This window comes from Asterias amurensis, chromosome 9, assembly GCF_032118995.1.
Source record: "Asterias amurensis chromosome 9, ASM3211899v1".
Classification (NCBI taxonomy): Eukaryota; Metazoa; Echinodermata; class Asteroidea; order Forcipulatida; family Asteriidae; genus Asterias; species Asterias amurensis.
Window position 1 is genome coordinate 7,941,761 of NC_092656.1, and position 14,841 is coordinate 7,956,601.

A 14,841-nucleotide genomic window follows, 5' to 3' on the forward strand; every position below is an offset into this window, starting at 1 on the left:
ATCAAAGGCTCACTGGTCCCTAATGTGTGGCTAAAATGAAAGCTTCTTTGACATAAACTCAGGTGAAGTTCTTCAATTGAAAGTACATTCGTTCTAGTAGAAGAAAACAAATTTACTCACATCTACGCCCGTAATAATAAGTTAAACGTTCTTTGATGAACGAATCTCAAGTACGGGTCACTTAATTAAATATTCCCCTGGGGGTAAACTTAGTACGTTGGACAGGTATATAAGAAGACCTTCACTTAATCTTCACTGAAAGGGAGGATTAAAGTACGGTACAGTAATAATTTTGGGCAATGTAAATCTTATGAATAGCTTGGAGAAGAAGGATATTGCGACTAATGGTAACCACTATATAAGTCTTACAACTAGGTCCTTCAATTGGCTCTAACAAAGGTATCTTTGACGAGGAAACATTTGCACCGTAGCTACACATAGTGTAGAAGGCAACCCAGGGTGCACAATTATTTTCTAGGGGGGGAACTTTTTCAACGCATGTTTAGTTTAATTACAAGAGAGAAGTCTAGCGTTAGTTCGTACAAAAATGCCTCATCTGTGTTCCAGTGGGGTGGGGGCACCAGGGGTGAGCCTTTTTTTGCTGTCCCTCTTTGGGGCACTTTGTTGAAATATTGTTTTCAACTCATTTTGAAAGTATTTACATTATAGTTGGCTTTAGTGTTAAAACAGTAGTACATTATCTGTGTGCAAAAGCCAAAAAGTAGGTAAAACTCTTTAAGTTTCCAATAATACCAAAGTCCAAATACCCCCCCCCCCCCCTATATAGTTGTACCACTTTGAAAACTTATATATTTCTAATCGAATAACGAATACATCTTTATGTGTGTTGCAGCTACGTGGCCAAACGACGTAAATTCGACATCAGCTTCTTGATTAATGGTATACTCGGATCTCTGGTGTCGATTACAGGTAAATATTTGATTTCTCAGACACTAGACATGAAACAAGAAGTATTGCCACTTCATTACCTTTATATTTTTGTTTAATGAACACTTCTACGGTGTGGTAGTGTCAAATTCCGCATTATGATTACAGAACATAAAAATGTGGCTATTTTATACGATTGACACGATTTGTTGCTTTAGATTAAGGCAACGGGCTAAAGTTTTGATTTTTCAAAGACCAGTTTTATCACTTGGTTTATCCCAACATGCATCAACAATAAATCTGTGAACATTTGGACTCCATTCGTCATCGAAGTTACAAGAGAAAGTGACTAAAGAGAAAACCCTTGTTCCTCGAGAGGGGTACACGTGTTAAAATATAAAATATAAAATATCAATATACGTTACTATTCTAGACAAAGACAACGCTCTGTGTTTTATTGAGCTGATTGTGTTTTTGCAGGTTGGTAATTTTGTGCGTATATCAAGAGAAGAATTTAAACGATAAGTCTCAAATCCCACAATAAAACCGTCTGAAATGCAAATGTACTTTTTCAACATCCATCTACATGTAACATTTCTCATGAGAATTAGTGTAGTAGCAGTTACTTGTTAATCAGGTCAAATTGACAACAGCTTTATTTTCCCCTGCTCGATACTAGCATATTGCTTGTTACTAGAACAAACAGTGTGTGTAAAAAGGCAAAGGACACTTTTTTTTTTAAATGTCAAAGACCTGTATTCTCACTTTGTGTATCCCAACATATGCATTAAATAACTCAGTTGGCCATCGAAGTTGCAAGAGAATATCAAAAGAGTAAAACACACTTATTGCACATAATTTGTGTGTTTTTAGAAGCCTAAACGGGGTTTCAGGCCTGGAGTGTTTTATCAGAGTCAAATATTTGAGTAAGAAATTACCTCTTTCTCAAAACTGTACGTTACTTCAGAGGGAGCCATTTCTTACAATGTTTTATTCTATCAACGGCTCCCCATTACTTGTGACAAAGTAAGTTTTTATGCTAATAGACATTTTAAGTAAATACCAATAGTGTCTATAGTGCCCGTTAAGAACGCTATACATGTCTTCGATCCATCTGAGCCTTTACCACGATCTTATTAACCGACTGATCCATTTCGTAAAGACGCTTCATTGATTCATTTAAACTTGCTGCACTTTAACTCCCAAGTTAAATATATAACATGCACGGCTCACATGTGGTTATTGACCACGAAGTATATCACATTGAGCATCCTCACTAAAAGGAGTTTAAAAGGGTGGATTTGCGTGAAGAGTGTTACTAGCCTTATTGACGTACAAAGGGGGGATACAGATAAATGTCAGCGAATTACACGGCCTAGTGTTCCAGTTTCTTTTACTCAGAATTCATGTCTGCGTATGAAGTAACCTTTATTGGGGACAAGGCTGGATGAGTTTATATTAGATTATGTCCGTCGCTCCTACTCGGCGAGACATTTCCTGACATACATAAGTATCGAACATGGGTTACCGAATGTACGCAATAATTATTACTATTTCGAGATTGATAATTGGTGATGAAATTGCATTGGAAATTGATTTGGTAGTGGTTGGTATAAAGGACCCATATTCACACAATGGAACAGTAGGGACATGGTTGGTACGTCTATACACTCGTGAACGGTGATTACAATTCTTAGAATGGACGAGGAAGTGTAGATTTGTGGATAAAACATACGAACCGAAGGCGAGATAAAAATCTACACTTTAGAGTCTTTTGCATAAGAGTGACGTGACAGAAATGGTTTAGGCACAAACATTCCCATTATTTTTGACTTACCAACACATTCCACTGAATAACACTGAGATTTTTAAGCCTGGTTCATACTTCATGTGAATGCAAATGCGATGCGAAATGTTGACGTCATGTTGCTGTTTTCGCTATTAATGTTTCGCAAGCGTTGACTACAGCTGCGAATTATAATTGTGAATTTGTGACGTCAAAATTTGTATAGAGTTCACATTCGCAGGAAATAATTATGTGACCCGAGCTTTAGCCGCATTTGTATTATCTTCTGCCACACAGACCGAGGCAGTCAGAAGCTGAAAAATCAGACACCCTTTAAGAAATTTGATTATTTTGTGAGTTCCCTTCTCGGAAACCAATTTAAATTTCAGACCGTAGTCCAATTCGGGATTCATGACTGGATTCAAATGGTTTAACCCAACCCACACACTTTGCCCTTGGTCCGAGTAAGGATTCATGCCCGATTTCACATCGCTACCCAATTTACCATTGTATATTGGCCCAATTAGAGATTCATGCCAAAATTCGTATCGCTACCGAATTTACCATTATATATTGGCCCAATTAGAGATTCATGACCAAATTCGTATCGCTACCGATTTTACCATTACCTTGGCCCAATTAGAGATTCATTCCAAAGTTCAAATTGCTACTGAATTCATCATTATACATTGGCCAAATTACAGATTCACATCCAAGTTCACATCGCTACTGAATTCATAATTGGACATTGGCCGAATTAAAGATTCATAACCATCAAGTTCACATTGCTACGATTAGACATTGGCTAAATTACAGATTCACATCCAAGTTCACATCGCTACTGCAGTCATAATTGGACATTGGCCCAATTAGAGATTCATACTCAAGATCACATCGCTATACTGAATTCACCATTAGACGTTGGCCCAATTAGAGATTCTTACCCAAGATCACATTGCTACTGAATTCACCATTAGACATTGGACCAATATTAGAGATTCACTTTCAAGTATCGCTACCGAATAATACCATTTAGACTTAGGCCCAATTAGAGATTCATACCAAATTGCACATCCCTACCGAATTTTTCATACAGAGCTTGGCCCAATTAGAGATTCATACCCGAGCTCACATCGCTACCGAATTTACCATTATAGACCCTGGCAAAATTAGAGATCCATACCTGAGTTCACATCAAGGAATACAAGGGGGATTTATATAGAAATGCACACGAGTACACACTCTCAACCTCGTAGACAATCCAGCAAGAGATCTATACCCGAGTTCGTATCGCTACCGAATTTACCATTATAGACCGTGGCAAAATTAGAGATCCATACCTGGGTTCACATCGAGGAACACAACTCACGTATAAAATCTTAATCCAAGGATAAGATTCATACCCGAGTTCACATTACACTGATTTCACTGGGGGATTTATATAGAAATGCACACGAGTACACACTCTCAACCTCGTAGACAATCCAGTAAATATCGCTACCGAATTTACCATTATAGTCACTGGCCCAATTAGAGATCCATACCTGAGTTCACATCGAGAAACACAACCCACGTATAATATCTTAATCCAAGGATAAGATTCACACCCGAGTTCACATTACATTGACTTCACTGGGGGATTTATATAGAAATGCACACGAGTACACACTCTCAACCTCATAGACAATTCAGTAAGAGATTTATACCCGAGTTCACATTACATTGATTTCACTAGGGGATTTATATAGAAATGCACACGAGTACACACTCTCAGCATCGTTAGAGCAATCCAGTTAGAGATTTATACCCGAGTTCACATCGCTGAAGCCTAATAAGTAAGAGCTAGTATCAAGCTAGTATCAAGCCTAGTTTGGGGATTAACTCAGCTATAGCTAGAGATTTCATCATGCCATATACCTGAGTTCACATTGCTGAAGCTAATCCTCAAGAATTCGGGATTTAAAGACTAGTTCATACTTCTTGACGTCACAAATTCGCATAGGGTATTAATTCGCACTGCACTCCGTGCTGCACTCCTGAGAAACACTCACTACAAAAACAGACATGCGTGACGTCAACATTCGTATCGCACAACGAGAAAAACTGTGATTTAGACAACGAAACTTATTTTAGTCATTACAATCAGCAGAATAGTTTTGACAAGATTCAAACCCACAACCTTGCAATTACAAGTCTTGCAGTCCAACCACCACTAGACACTCGTCAAATGCGTACTACAAAATAATAGTGTGGGTTTTTTTTTTCCAATCACCTTTGATAAAATCAGCTCTATGCGCCTTAGCACACCCATGGGAAGGTCTGGTGATTGGTTTAAGGGGGTTCCCTCCGTACGTGTGGAGGATTCGAACCCACAACCTAGCGCCGACTTGCAGTCCAACAACACTGGACCACGGTGATCCGTCAACAAATGAGAACTATAACATAACGTGGGTTTGATTCGCTTGTTTACATAGCTCTATGCACCTTAGCACATTCATGGGAGGGTCTGGTTATTGGTATAACGGGTTCTCTCTTTGCGTGCAGTAGATTCGAACCCACAACCTAACGAATCTAGTCTTGCAGTCTACCAATGGACCACGGTGACCCGTCAAATGAGAACTATAACATTATAATGTGGGTTTGATTCGCTTGTTTACATAGCTCTGTGTGCCTTAGCACATTCATGGGAGGGTCTGGTTATTGGTATAACGGGTTCCCTCCTTACGTATGGAGGATTCGAAACCGCAACCTAGCGAATAAAGTCTTGCAGTCTTACCAATGGACCACGGTGACCCGTCAAATGAGAACTATCAAATATTAATGTGAGGTTCGTTTTCGATCACTTTTGATATAGCTCTATGCGCCTTAGCACAACCGTGGGAGGGTCTAGTGATTGGTATAACGGGTTCCCTCATTGCCTGCAGTGGATGTATGCTGACTGAAAAGCTGAAGATTGACGACCCAGTGGGGGTGGTTCCCGTCCACGCAATGTCAGCTACGTGGGCCCTGCTGTCTGTTGGAATATTCGGTCGACATGATAGTCTCGCTGAAGGATTCTCGTCAACCGACGGTGAGATTGTATTATTATTATTTTTCTAAAAAACATCATCATTATATCAATAATGACCAATCTAATATCAATACAAGGTAGAAATTCGCTGTGCAAACCTAGAATAGGAGTGTCCAATATACAGTATGGGTGTGCAAGATATACATTAACTGTACAACCCTATATACGGGAATGTCCAACATCCAATATCGATGAACAATCCGAGACATTCACTGTGCAAACCTACGGGATGTCCAATATCCAGTATAGATGCGCAAGGTAGACGTTCACTGTACAAATCCTACGGGATTGTCCAGCAGTCAATATCGATGAACAAGGGAGACATACACTATGTAAACTTACGGGGATGTCCAATATCCAATATAGGGTGCGTTCGTTTAGCTTCCCTGGGTCGACCCCGGTGTGTGGCGTTTTTTTAGTTTTTTTTAGGGCGAACGTGTGTAGATAATTACCCACGATCGTCCTGGATATAAAAAAACGCCACACTCCGGGGTCCACCCAGGGAAGCGAAACGAATGCACCCATTGATGCGCAAGGTAGACATTCACTGTACAAATCCTATGTGAATTTCCAATATCCAATATAGATGTAAAAGGTACACATTCATTTTACAAACCTATGGGAATTTCCAACATCCAATATCGATGAACAAGGGAGACGTTCACTGTACAAAGCTATGAGAATGTCCAATATCCAATATCGATGAACAAGGTAGACATTCACTGTACAAACCTATGGGAATGTCCAATATCCAATATCGATGTACAAGGTAGACATTCACTGTACAAACGTATGGGAATATCCAATATCCAATATCGATGTAATGAGACACTCGAAGTATCACCCTAGCCTAGCACGTCCCAGGTACCTCGATTTGTTAAAAGCATTTAAGTCTCTATGCTAAATGTGATGGTTTTTAAACTACATCTTCAGACAGAAGGCATTACAAGGCATTGGTTTTCACTCATGGATTTTCTTTACAATTGTGTAAAATGTATACTCAGTTTATCTTATTTTATTTTTGCATACAAAACATGGTGTCACTTTTGTGCTGAATGTTCATTTTTAACGATTAGACTCAACAAGGTGAGTTCACTTCCAATTAGTAGGGCTCGTCTCTTAACATTACCAAGGAGATGACTTACACTTAAAGTGTAGAAAAGAGAACGGCATGGTATGACGTGTTTACTAAACATCCCGTATACCTGTCAGAGATTTAAAACAAGGCTTGTTGAGAAGGTTTCTAATAAACTTAATCCCACAATAACGACGTACGTTTAGTACGTGACTTTTTGCCAAGAATGCCCCCCGTAATCGTGTTGGGAATGGTCTTGCTTTTATTATCTCCCGGGAAAATTAGTGACTATATGGAAAGCTGAAAATAGGGTTGGTGGAAATGGATTAGATTTGAGATGGATTTTCTTTGAGTAGTATTTGAAATCTTGCCTGGTGAAAGAGTCGAGCATTCTGCTGAAGACGATCAGAGCATACGGGTCGGAACGTTGGGCTGTAAACCACCAGTTCTTTTCAGAACCAGCACTACTTAAAAAGAGGTATTTACAAATAGTTACCGCAACCCTATCGTATTCATTTTGAACATACTTTTTAATAATTTAAAATCTATATCTCCCGGGCAGGTTTAATCGCTGGAGGCGGATTCAGACTTCTAGGGGTTCAAGCTCTCGCCGTTGTAACCATCGCATCCTGGACTGCCGTGACGTCATTCACCCTTCTCAAGCTAGTCGACCTCACCATAGGTCTCCGGGTTCCACTCCACGAGGAGGCGCTAGGTGCCGACTTAGTCGAGCACTCTCTGAACGGGACCTACAACAAATCCAGCCGGGAGTGGTTCGACAGGGACGGCAAGCTCGTCATGGTAGTCCAAAACTTCAAGAGTGGCAACCTTATGAAGGATCTGGATCGCCAGGATGCACGGGAACTCCGCAGGATCTCGATCCGGCGGAGCAGCCAAACGGAACTTCTGAACAAATCTGCGTTCGGATTCGTGAGATCCGACGAGCCGTCTGGCCCAAATTACGACGATGGGGGCGACAATCTGGCAATGGCGGAAGCGGGTACGTCACAAGACAGAGATTTCAACTCGAGACAACCACGACATAGAAAACTAGTCGCTAAGCACAAGCATACAACACCAACCTCGTCTGGTAAACGACGGTTTAGTTGGACGATATCCAAAACTCCAGATACCCCACTAGCCACAACCAACGAAGACCAATCAACAAATTGGACATTAGCAAAAACTCTAGATACTTCACAAGCCCCAACTAATGACAATAAATCAACAAATTCATCTTAAATTTTAACATTGATATAAAGTAATGGGTTTTGGTGGGTTTTTATAGTTTACAAAACTTAGCTTCTCCTCTAAAGGGATTAATTTCTCCTCTAAACTGTTTGAAGAACTATTATTCAAACTGTCCTGTGCTTTATAGCTAAGTAATCTGTGACAATAAATATTTTAAGGTATACTAAGACAACACAAGGGAGTCTGAGGTAGGAGTATTGTAACACTGGTTTGAATCATTTTTGACCGCAAAATATTTGAATCTGGGAAGTGACTTTATGCATGAATCGTTTATAAGGTTTATTATGGTTGACGTCTTGTTTTCTCAGCAAGGATATATACTGCATACAGCTGAGACATTTACATGACTTTTACTGTATCTTTATTTTACTTTGCTTATAAATCAGCATTAAAGGCAGTGGACACTGTTGGTAATTACTCAAAATAAATTGTAGCATAAAACCTTACTTGGTATAAACGAGTAATGGAGAGAGGTTGATTGTATAAAACATCGTAAGAAACGGCTTCCTCTGAAGTGAAGTGACGTAGTTTTCGAGAAAGAACTAATTCACAACGAATTTGGTTTCGCGACCTCAACATTAGAATTTGAGGTATCGAAGTCGAGCTTCCGAAAGCACACAAGTGTGACAAGGGTATTTACTTTTGTCTGTCATTAATATCTCGCAACTTCTATGAATAATTGAGCTCAAATTGTTTGCAGGTTTGTTATTTTATGCATATGTTGAGATACACCATGGTGAGAAGATTATGGTCTTCGGCAATATTCAAAAAGTGTCCATGTCTCTTCTTCGGCAATATTCAAAAAGTGTCCATGTCTCTTTAAGTTGACACACATCACCTATCTTCGCGCTACCTACCTTGGTGACTTTTATTGTATCTTTCTCTAATATTGTGCGGATGAATCAGCATTACTTCCATGAAGAATAAAAAAAACACCAACCTTTAATCACGATCCATGTGCCTTCTTCAGTTATTCACCGAAATACGATCTTTGCAGAACTTGTGTTTGCCGGATGGAGCTCACAGCGCGTGGGATTTCGGGCCTGGGGCAGGGGAAAAAGGGGCTCTCTTTATAATTTCAGAAATGTTGACACATTTTTAAAGGCACTGGACACTATTGGTAATTACTCCAAATATTTATTAGCATAAAACCTTACTTGGTAACAAGTAATTGGGAGAGGTTGGTAATATAAAACATTGTGAGAAACGGCTCCCTCTGAAGTGGAGTAGTTTTCGAGAAAGAAGTATTTTTCCTGAATTTGATTTCGAAACCTCAGATTTAGAATTTGAGGTCTCGAAATCATCTGAAAGCACACAACTTCGTGTGACAGAAGGGTGGTTTTTCTTTCATTAATATCTCGCAACGTCGACGACCGATTGAGCTCGAATTTTCACAGGTTTGTTATTTGATGCATATGTTGAGATACACGAAGTGAGAAGACTGGTCTTTGACAATTTCCAATAGTGTCCACTGTCTTTAAAAGACAACCTTAAAACCTCTGAACCGGCTTTCCAAAAAAATAAAACGTTTGTGGAAAAATGTTGAATCCTGTCAGGTATTCTACGTCAACTCATTCAAAGAACTTTATGCCAACAAATAATGATATGTATTAAATTAAACAACTAATGAATTTATGAATAAAACAAAATAATGTCTCCTCTCTTTTTGCATATTTCTTTAGCTCCGTTTGCTTTAGAATGCACAAAATGTAAACACGTTCACACAGCAAAGTTTGAACAACCTCAATTCAATGTTTAACCGGTGGGTCTATAGATGCGGAAAACCAAAAGTAACATTTGCAGTACTATTTGCTGAGGGAATTACCGCAGTACAGTTATTATTTAAAAAGAATTAATGTTGTGTCAAGTAGGCCTACATCATGTACACAACGTAAGTTAACTCGCAAACGAAAACCAGTTTTGTGTTAAAGGTGCTTTATAAACTACTTTGGTTTTAGAATTGCTTAAGAAGTATTGTGCGGTACTTCGTATTTAACACCCCACCGATCACTTCCATCGCCCCCCCCCCCCCCACAGAAAAAGGGTGGTCAGTAGGTCGTGCAGAGTTGTATAATAGTGAAAAGGTCCGACAACTTGCGACTAGAAGCCATTTTGCAGCAACAAAAAATGCATGAGCGAACACATGGTGCCAGACTAGTCTACTTTTTGGGTTGTGCTACGTTTTAACCAAAATGGCGTCCAGCAACCGTCCACGTGCCCAAAGAAAAATGGTACATCGATGTCGCAACTCTTTCAACGCACAGGACCCAGTTTCAAAGCGCTGCGTATAGGGAGGTTTCGTGCTTACTGTACAGGAAACATTCTCTAAGGTGAGAAAAGGCGGCCATTTTGCACATTCATCAATGATTTGCGTTGTGACGTCATTCATTTTCGTACAGTAAGCAAGCCCTTTCATGTGCTGAAGGTTAGCACTATGAAATGGAAATCATATGTAAGCACAGAATCGGTTAGCGCCATCAAATTGGGCACGGGTCTGGGTCATAGGTTTGGTCGCATGCTTTTGTCGTGTTACCTCTGTGCATTACACTTATGGATACCGCTGCATCGTTTAGTTGCAGTAATGAGATCAAGTATAAAGAATGGATGCATTATAACAACAAGAGCTTCCTATGGTATTTTAACTGCAGGAAATTTCTAAGAAGTTAAAATTGGATCTAACTTCCTGAGATGGTTTAGAATTTCCTCTCAACCTTGGAAGCAATTCTCTGCGCCTGCCCACATCAAAATATAAAGCAGTAACACTTCCAGGAATCGAATTAGTAGGCCTAGTGCATTAATTACATCTTCTACAACTTCTTCACGTCCGTGTACGTGTGACAATCATTGTGTCTACCTCACAAAGTACATCCCTTTGTCCCAGACAACTATGGGAACTCGGGAGAAAGAAAAGCTGAACTTCCATAGGTTTTCAATATTTTCAGCATGTCAAACCTTTTAGGGCCATTGACTGTATCTTCGCCATTATTCAATTAGGGAATTGGATATATAGCTGTGGAGACCACGGGGTTTACACTGTTAGTGAAAGTGGAATAGTGCTGTCGGCTTGCTTTACGGCAGACTACAAAGAGCTTCAAATAGCGGCCTCAAGCGGCTTAAACAATACATCCATAGCGACCACATGGGGCTTCACATTCACTTAACCAAAAAATTGCAGAAGTTTCCCACGTATTAAGCATACCTTGTAGTTTCTTAATTAATTTCTGGGGGGGGAACACGAAAGTTTGAAATGCACTATTTTTCCAGTTACTTTTGATGAAACAATGTTGTCGAAAAAAAGAAGAAGAAAAAAAAAAAAAAGTAAAAAAATATATATATATATTAAAAAAAAAAAAAAATGAGCCACAGATAAATTAGCAATGCTGTGCCTAATGGTATGTCTTGTGAAAATACATGCAAAGTTACAATTTACTCGATAGAGTTAATTACATAAACGTCGGCTCAGTACTATAAAGGTCATTAGTTGCAATTTAATTTGGAATGATCAACGGTCACTAATTGCATTTTTAATATTCGTAAAGATCAAAAGGTAATCAATGCAAATTGCCAATAAATTTGAAGGCGACGCAATTAATCAGAATCAACAAATAAATGGCTAACTTAGACAAAAATTGTCTCTCTTTCTGCAAAACAAATTGCTTTGAAGGGCACTCTTGATCAATGAAACCCATTTTACCAGGAGCTCTAACATTTTCCAAACCAATTTTATGATATCGATACAATCTGCACTGATGACCTTATAATAAGTAGACAATTTTAACATTGGTAAGTGAAAGTAAAAATGCATAAAAACCATTTTCCTTTCTTTTGTTCATCACAGCAGTGACAATTAATTACATAAGAATAGGTTATAGGCCTATATATATATATGGTTTGCGGTAACACCATGTGTGTATATCTACTTGCCAGGTAGAGTTGTTCTTAGGGAACTGTCTTGCTTTATTCTACTGCCGCGGAGTAGAAAATCGGAGGTTTGGGAGACTTCTCAGTTCTGAAAAGAACTGTCCTGCTTTATAACTATTACCAGGGCGGATGGTATAGAAATTTGACTGGACTACTACTTTAGCTTATAGGATCGTAATAACTGTACTGCCGCGGAGTCAGTTCGGAATTGGTCTCAACGTTTCGACTAGCTTGCCCTAGTCATCGTCAGGAGACTTTTCAGAGCTGAGAAGTCTCCCGAACCTCCGATTTTCTACTCCACGGCAGTAGAATAAAGCAAGACAGTTCCCTAAGAACAACTCTACCTGGCAAGTAGATATACACACATGGTGTTACCGCAAACCAAATATATATATATTGATACCCCACCAAGCAATGCCTCAAATCCTATATAGGTTATAGGCCCCTATGCACTTTACAAAACTAACAGTCACAATAATAGAGTGAGATATAATAAATACAAAAAAATGTAACAACTCAAAAAAGAGGAAAACAAAACAAAATGTAGTTAAGTCAAAGTTAAAGGAACAATTTCCTTCGATGGGCATCTAGTTTATTTCTTTTGTTAGCAATATTAAATTCAGTTGTTTCCATCATTTCAACCAAGTTGATTAAACTCACAACTTGAGGAGCCTTCTCATTGTAAAAACGTGTTTTTATCTTATCAATACTTGGCACGATGATAAAAACGACCCCGTTATTTCACATTATTCTGAAATGAAATTAAACCATTTCTTGTTGTCGTTGGAAAAAAAAATACAATCGGCAAATTTAATAAAGATATGCGAGCAGACGATTTGTGCTCACGCAGTACCAATAATTTTGTGTTAAAAACAAAACACTGCTGTAACACCGTAGGCGAATCGCGAGTTAGAGGCATGTACACTGCCTCAAATTAACGGTTAGCACTTGCAAGTCGATAATATACACACATGGTGGTGTTACCGCAGCGACCCACTATGTGAACATGAGTCAGATGTCGCCAAATGCATTATAATGTAATGGAAAGTTTAATGTTAATACATATAGTTTATACAACAACAAAAAGATCTATATTTGCATGGTTAACCTTCAGAACACTTATTTTCATGCAATAAACCTATGAATTTAACATAATTTTTTTGTCATTCTTTAGTCTAAATTGTATCCTTTTGCGCGAAATGAGAGTTTAAAACATCACTTTACTTTTAATCTGTTTTTAACAAAAAATTATACATAAAGGTGTATAAGGTGCCGCCCCAAAAAACCCAAATGCTCCACCCTTACAAAATATCCCGTGTTTTCATTGGTTTATAATGTCTTAGTTGTTACTAGAGACGGCGGCTGTGTGATAGTGCATCGTTTGCCGTGTGATAGTCCGACGACTATCACATCACACGGCGTGCAGTACCTTGACGTCTTTTTACCCACCCATCAGTTTGCATCTGTGTATCTGAAACGCGCGTACGAACGTTACGTGTACGAGGATGATAAATACATGTAGTCTGTTAGGGTGTTATAACACAGATATTAAATGATTCTACTCGTGCTATGGTTAAAACTCCGACTCCCTCGGTGATCCTCGGGAAAATATAGCGCTCCGGGGATCACCTCGGGAGTCGTAGTTTTAGCCATAGCACTCGAATCAGTGTTTGAGTATTAGTGTGTTGGTCAGGGGAACATCTATTCATCTGTTCAGACCATTAGAACAAGAATTGTGCCCCCAATCACAGTTCTTTACCCGTAAATACACTTTGCCTTCCGATCCCGCTCAGTGGGTACAGCATGTAAAACATATTCCGGGGCTGCTCAGCTGGTTCAAATTATTAAGTTTGACTGTTGATTGCACCCTATAAAACGAAAGATCTATTAAGTTTGGTATCCCATGTGCATACGAAGAGTGCAGACAAATTACATGCGTGTTTAAATTAATAATGGCGACACATAGAGCGCTGCTATCGCGCACGTAGCGTTCGTTTCCGAAACAGGGTAAGTATCATGCCAGAACTCAATGTTCGAGTGTAGAAAAGAAAAAAAGGGGGGGGGGACTGGGGCTGTCAGATGGATTTAATAACTATGTCTACCGTGTGAGGATATACCATTGTCTGATCATACAATACAACTCGGTAGAATTGTGTTTGCGGTTCTATGTTATGGATACTAAAAAAGCAATAAAAGGAACATTGCGGAGGCTCATTCCCAAGACATCCCGACCATTGTACAGGCACTATATACGCTTCCAGTGTTGTTATTAATTTAACCCAACCTATGTCTATCTATGTTAAGTCTATTGCTTAAAGTATGCAAAAATTGTACCTTTACTTGGCATATTTAACTTAATGTATGCTCCAACCATATACCTAAACATGGCCCCTTTATTGTACCAGGGAGGGTACTTTTAACAAAATCACTCCAATATGTGTTTTGTTTTATTTTTTATTTTTTTTAAGGCATGAAGCCTTTCTCACGCATCTAAAAACACACCAATCTATGCAAGACGGGTTATTTTTTAAATATATTTTGTTCAACTCCTGCAACCCAAGATGACCGAATGAGCCAAAACTTTCCCAGTGTGGTTATGTTGCGATACGCCAAGAGATGATACTGGTCTGCCTTTAATTTAGTCTGGTCTAAGGGGAGACTTTGGATCACTGAGTGGCAGCAGATTTACATGGTAAATTTCCATCGTTTTTGTAGTTATGACCATGCGCACATTTTCGAGAACGATGGATTTTATCCAGTAAGTCTGCTGCCACCTAGCATCCCAAAAGTCTCCCAATAAGGAATGCATTAAGACTCGGGATACATTATGATATTGGCTACATTTTGAGC

At 39.1% G+C, this 14,841-nt stretch overlaps 1 protein-coding gene across 1 annotated transcript in view; it reads left to right on the top strand.

Moving 5' to 3' along the window:
- LOC139941946 (putative ammonium transporter 2) overlaps positions 1-8,894 on the top strand; it is a 27,329-nt gene extending 18,435 nt beyond the window's left edge. The window contains exons 5-7 of the mRNA XM_071938592.1: positions 854-930; positions 5,529-5,744; positions 7,382-8,894. Of these exons, the coding sequence (XP_071794693.1) occupies positions 854-930; positions 5,529-5,744; positions 7,382-8,061 (973 nt within the window). The 3' untranslated portion in view covers positions 8,062-8,894. The remainder of the gene's footprint in view (positions 1-853; positions 931-5,528; positions 5,745-7,381) is intronic.
- The last annotated feature ends 5,947 nt before the right edge of the window (positions 8,895-14,841 follow it).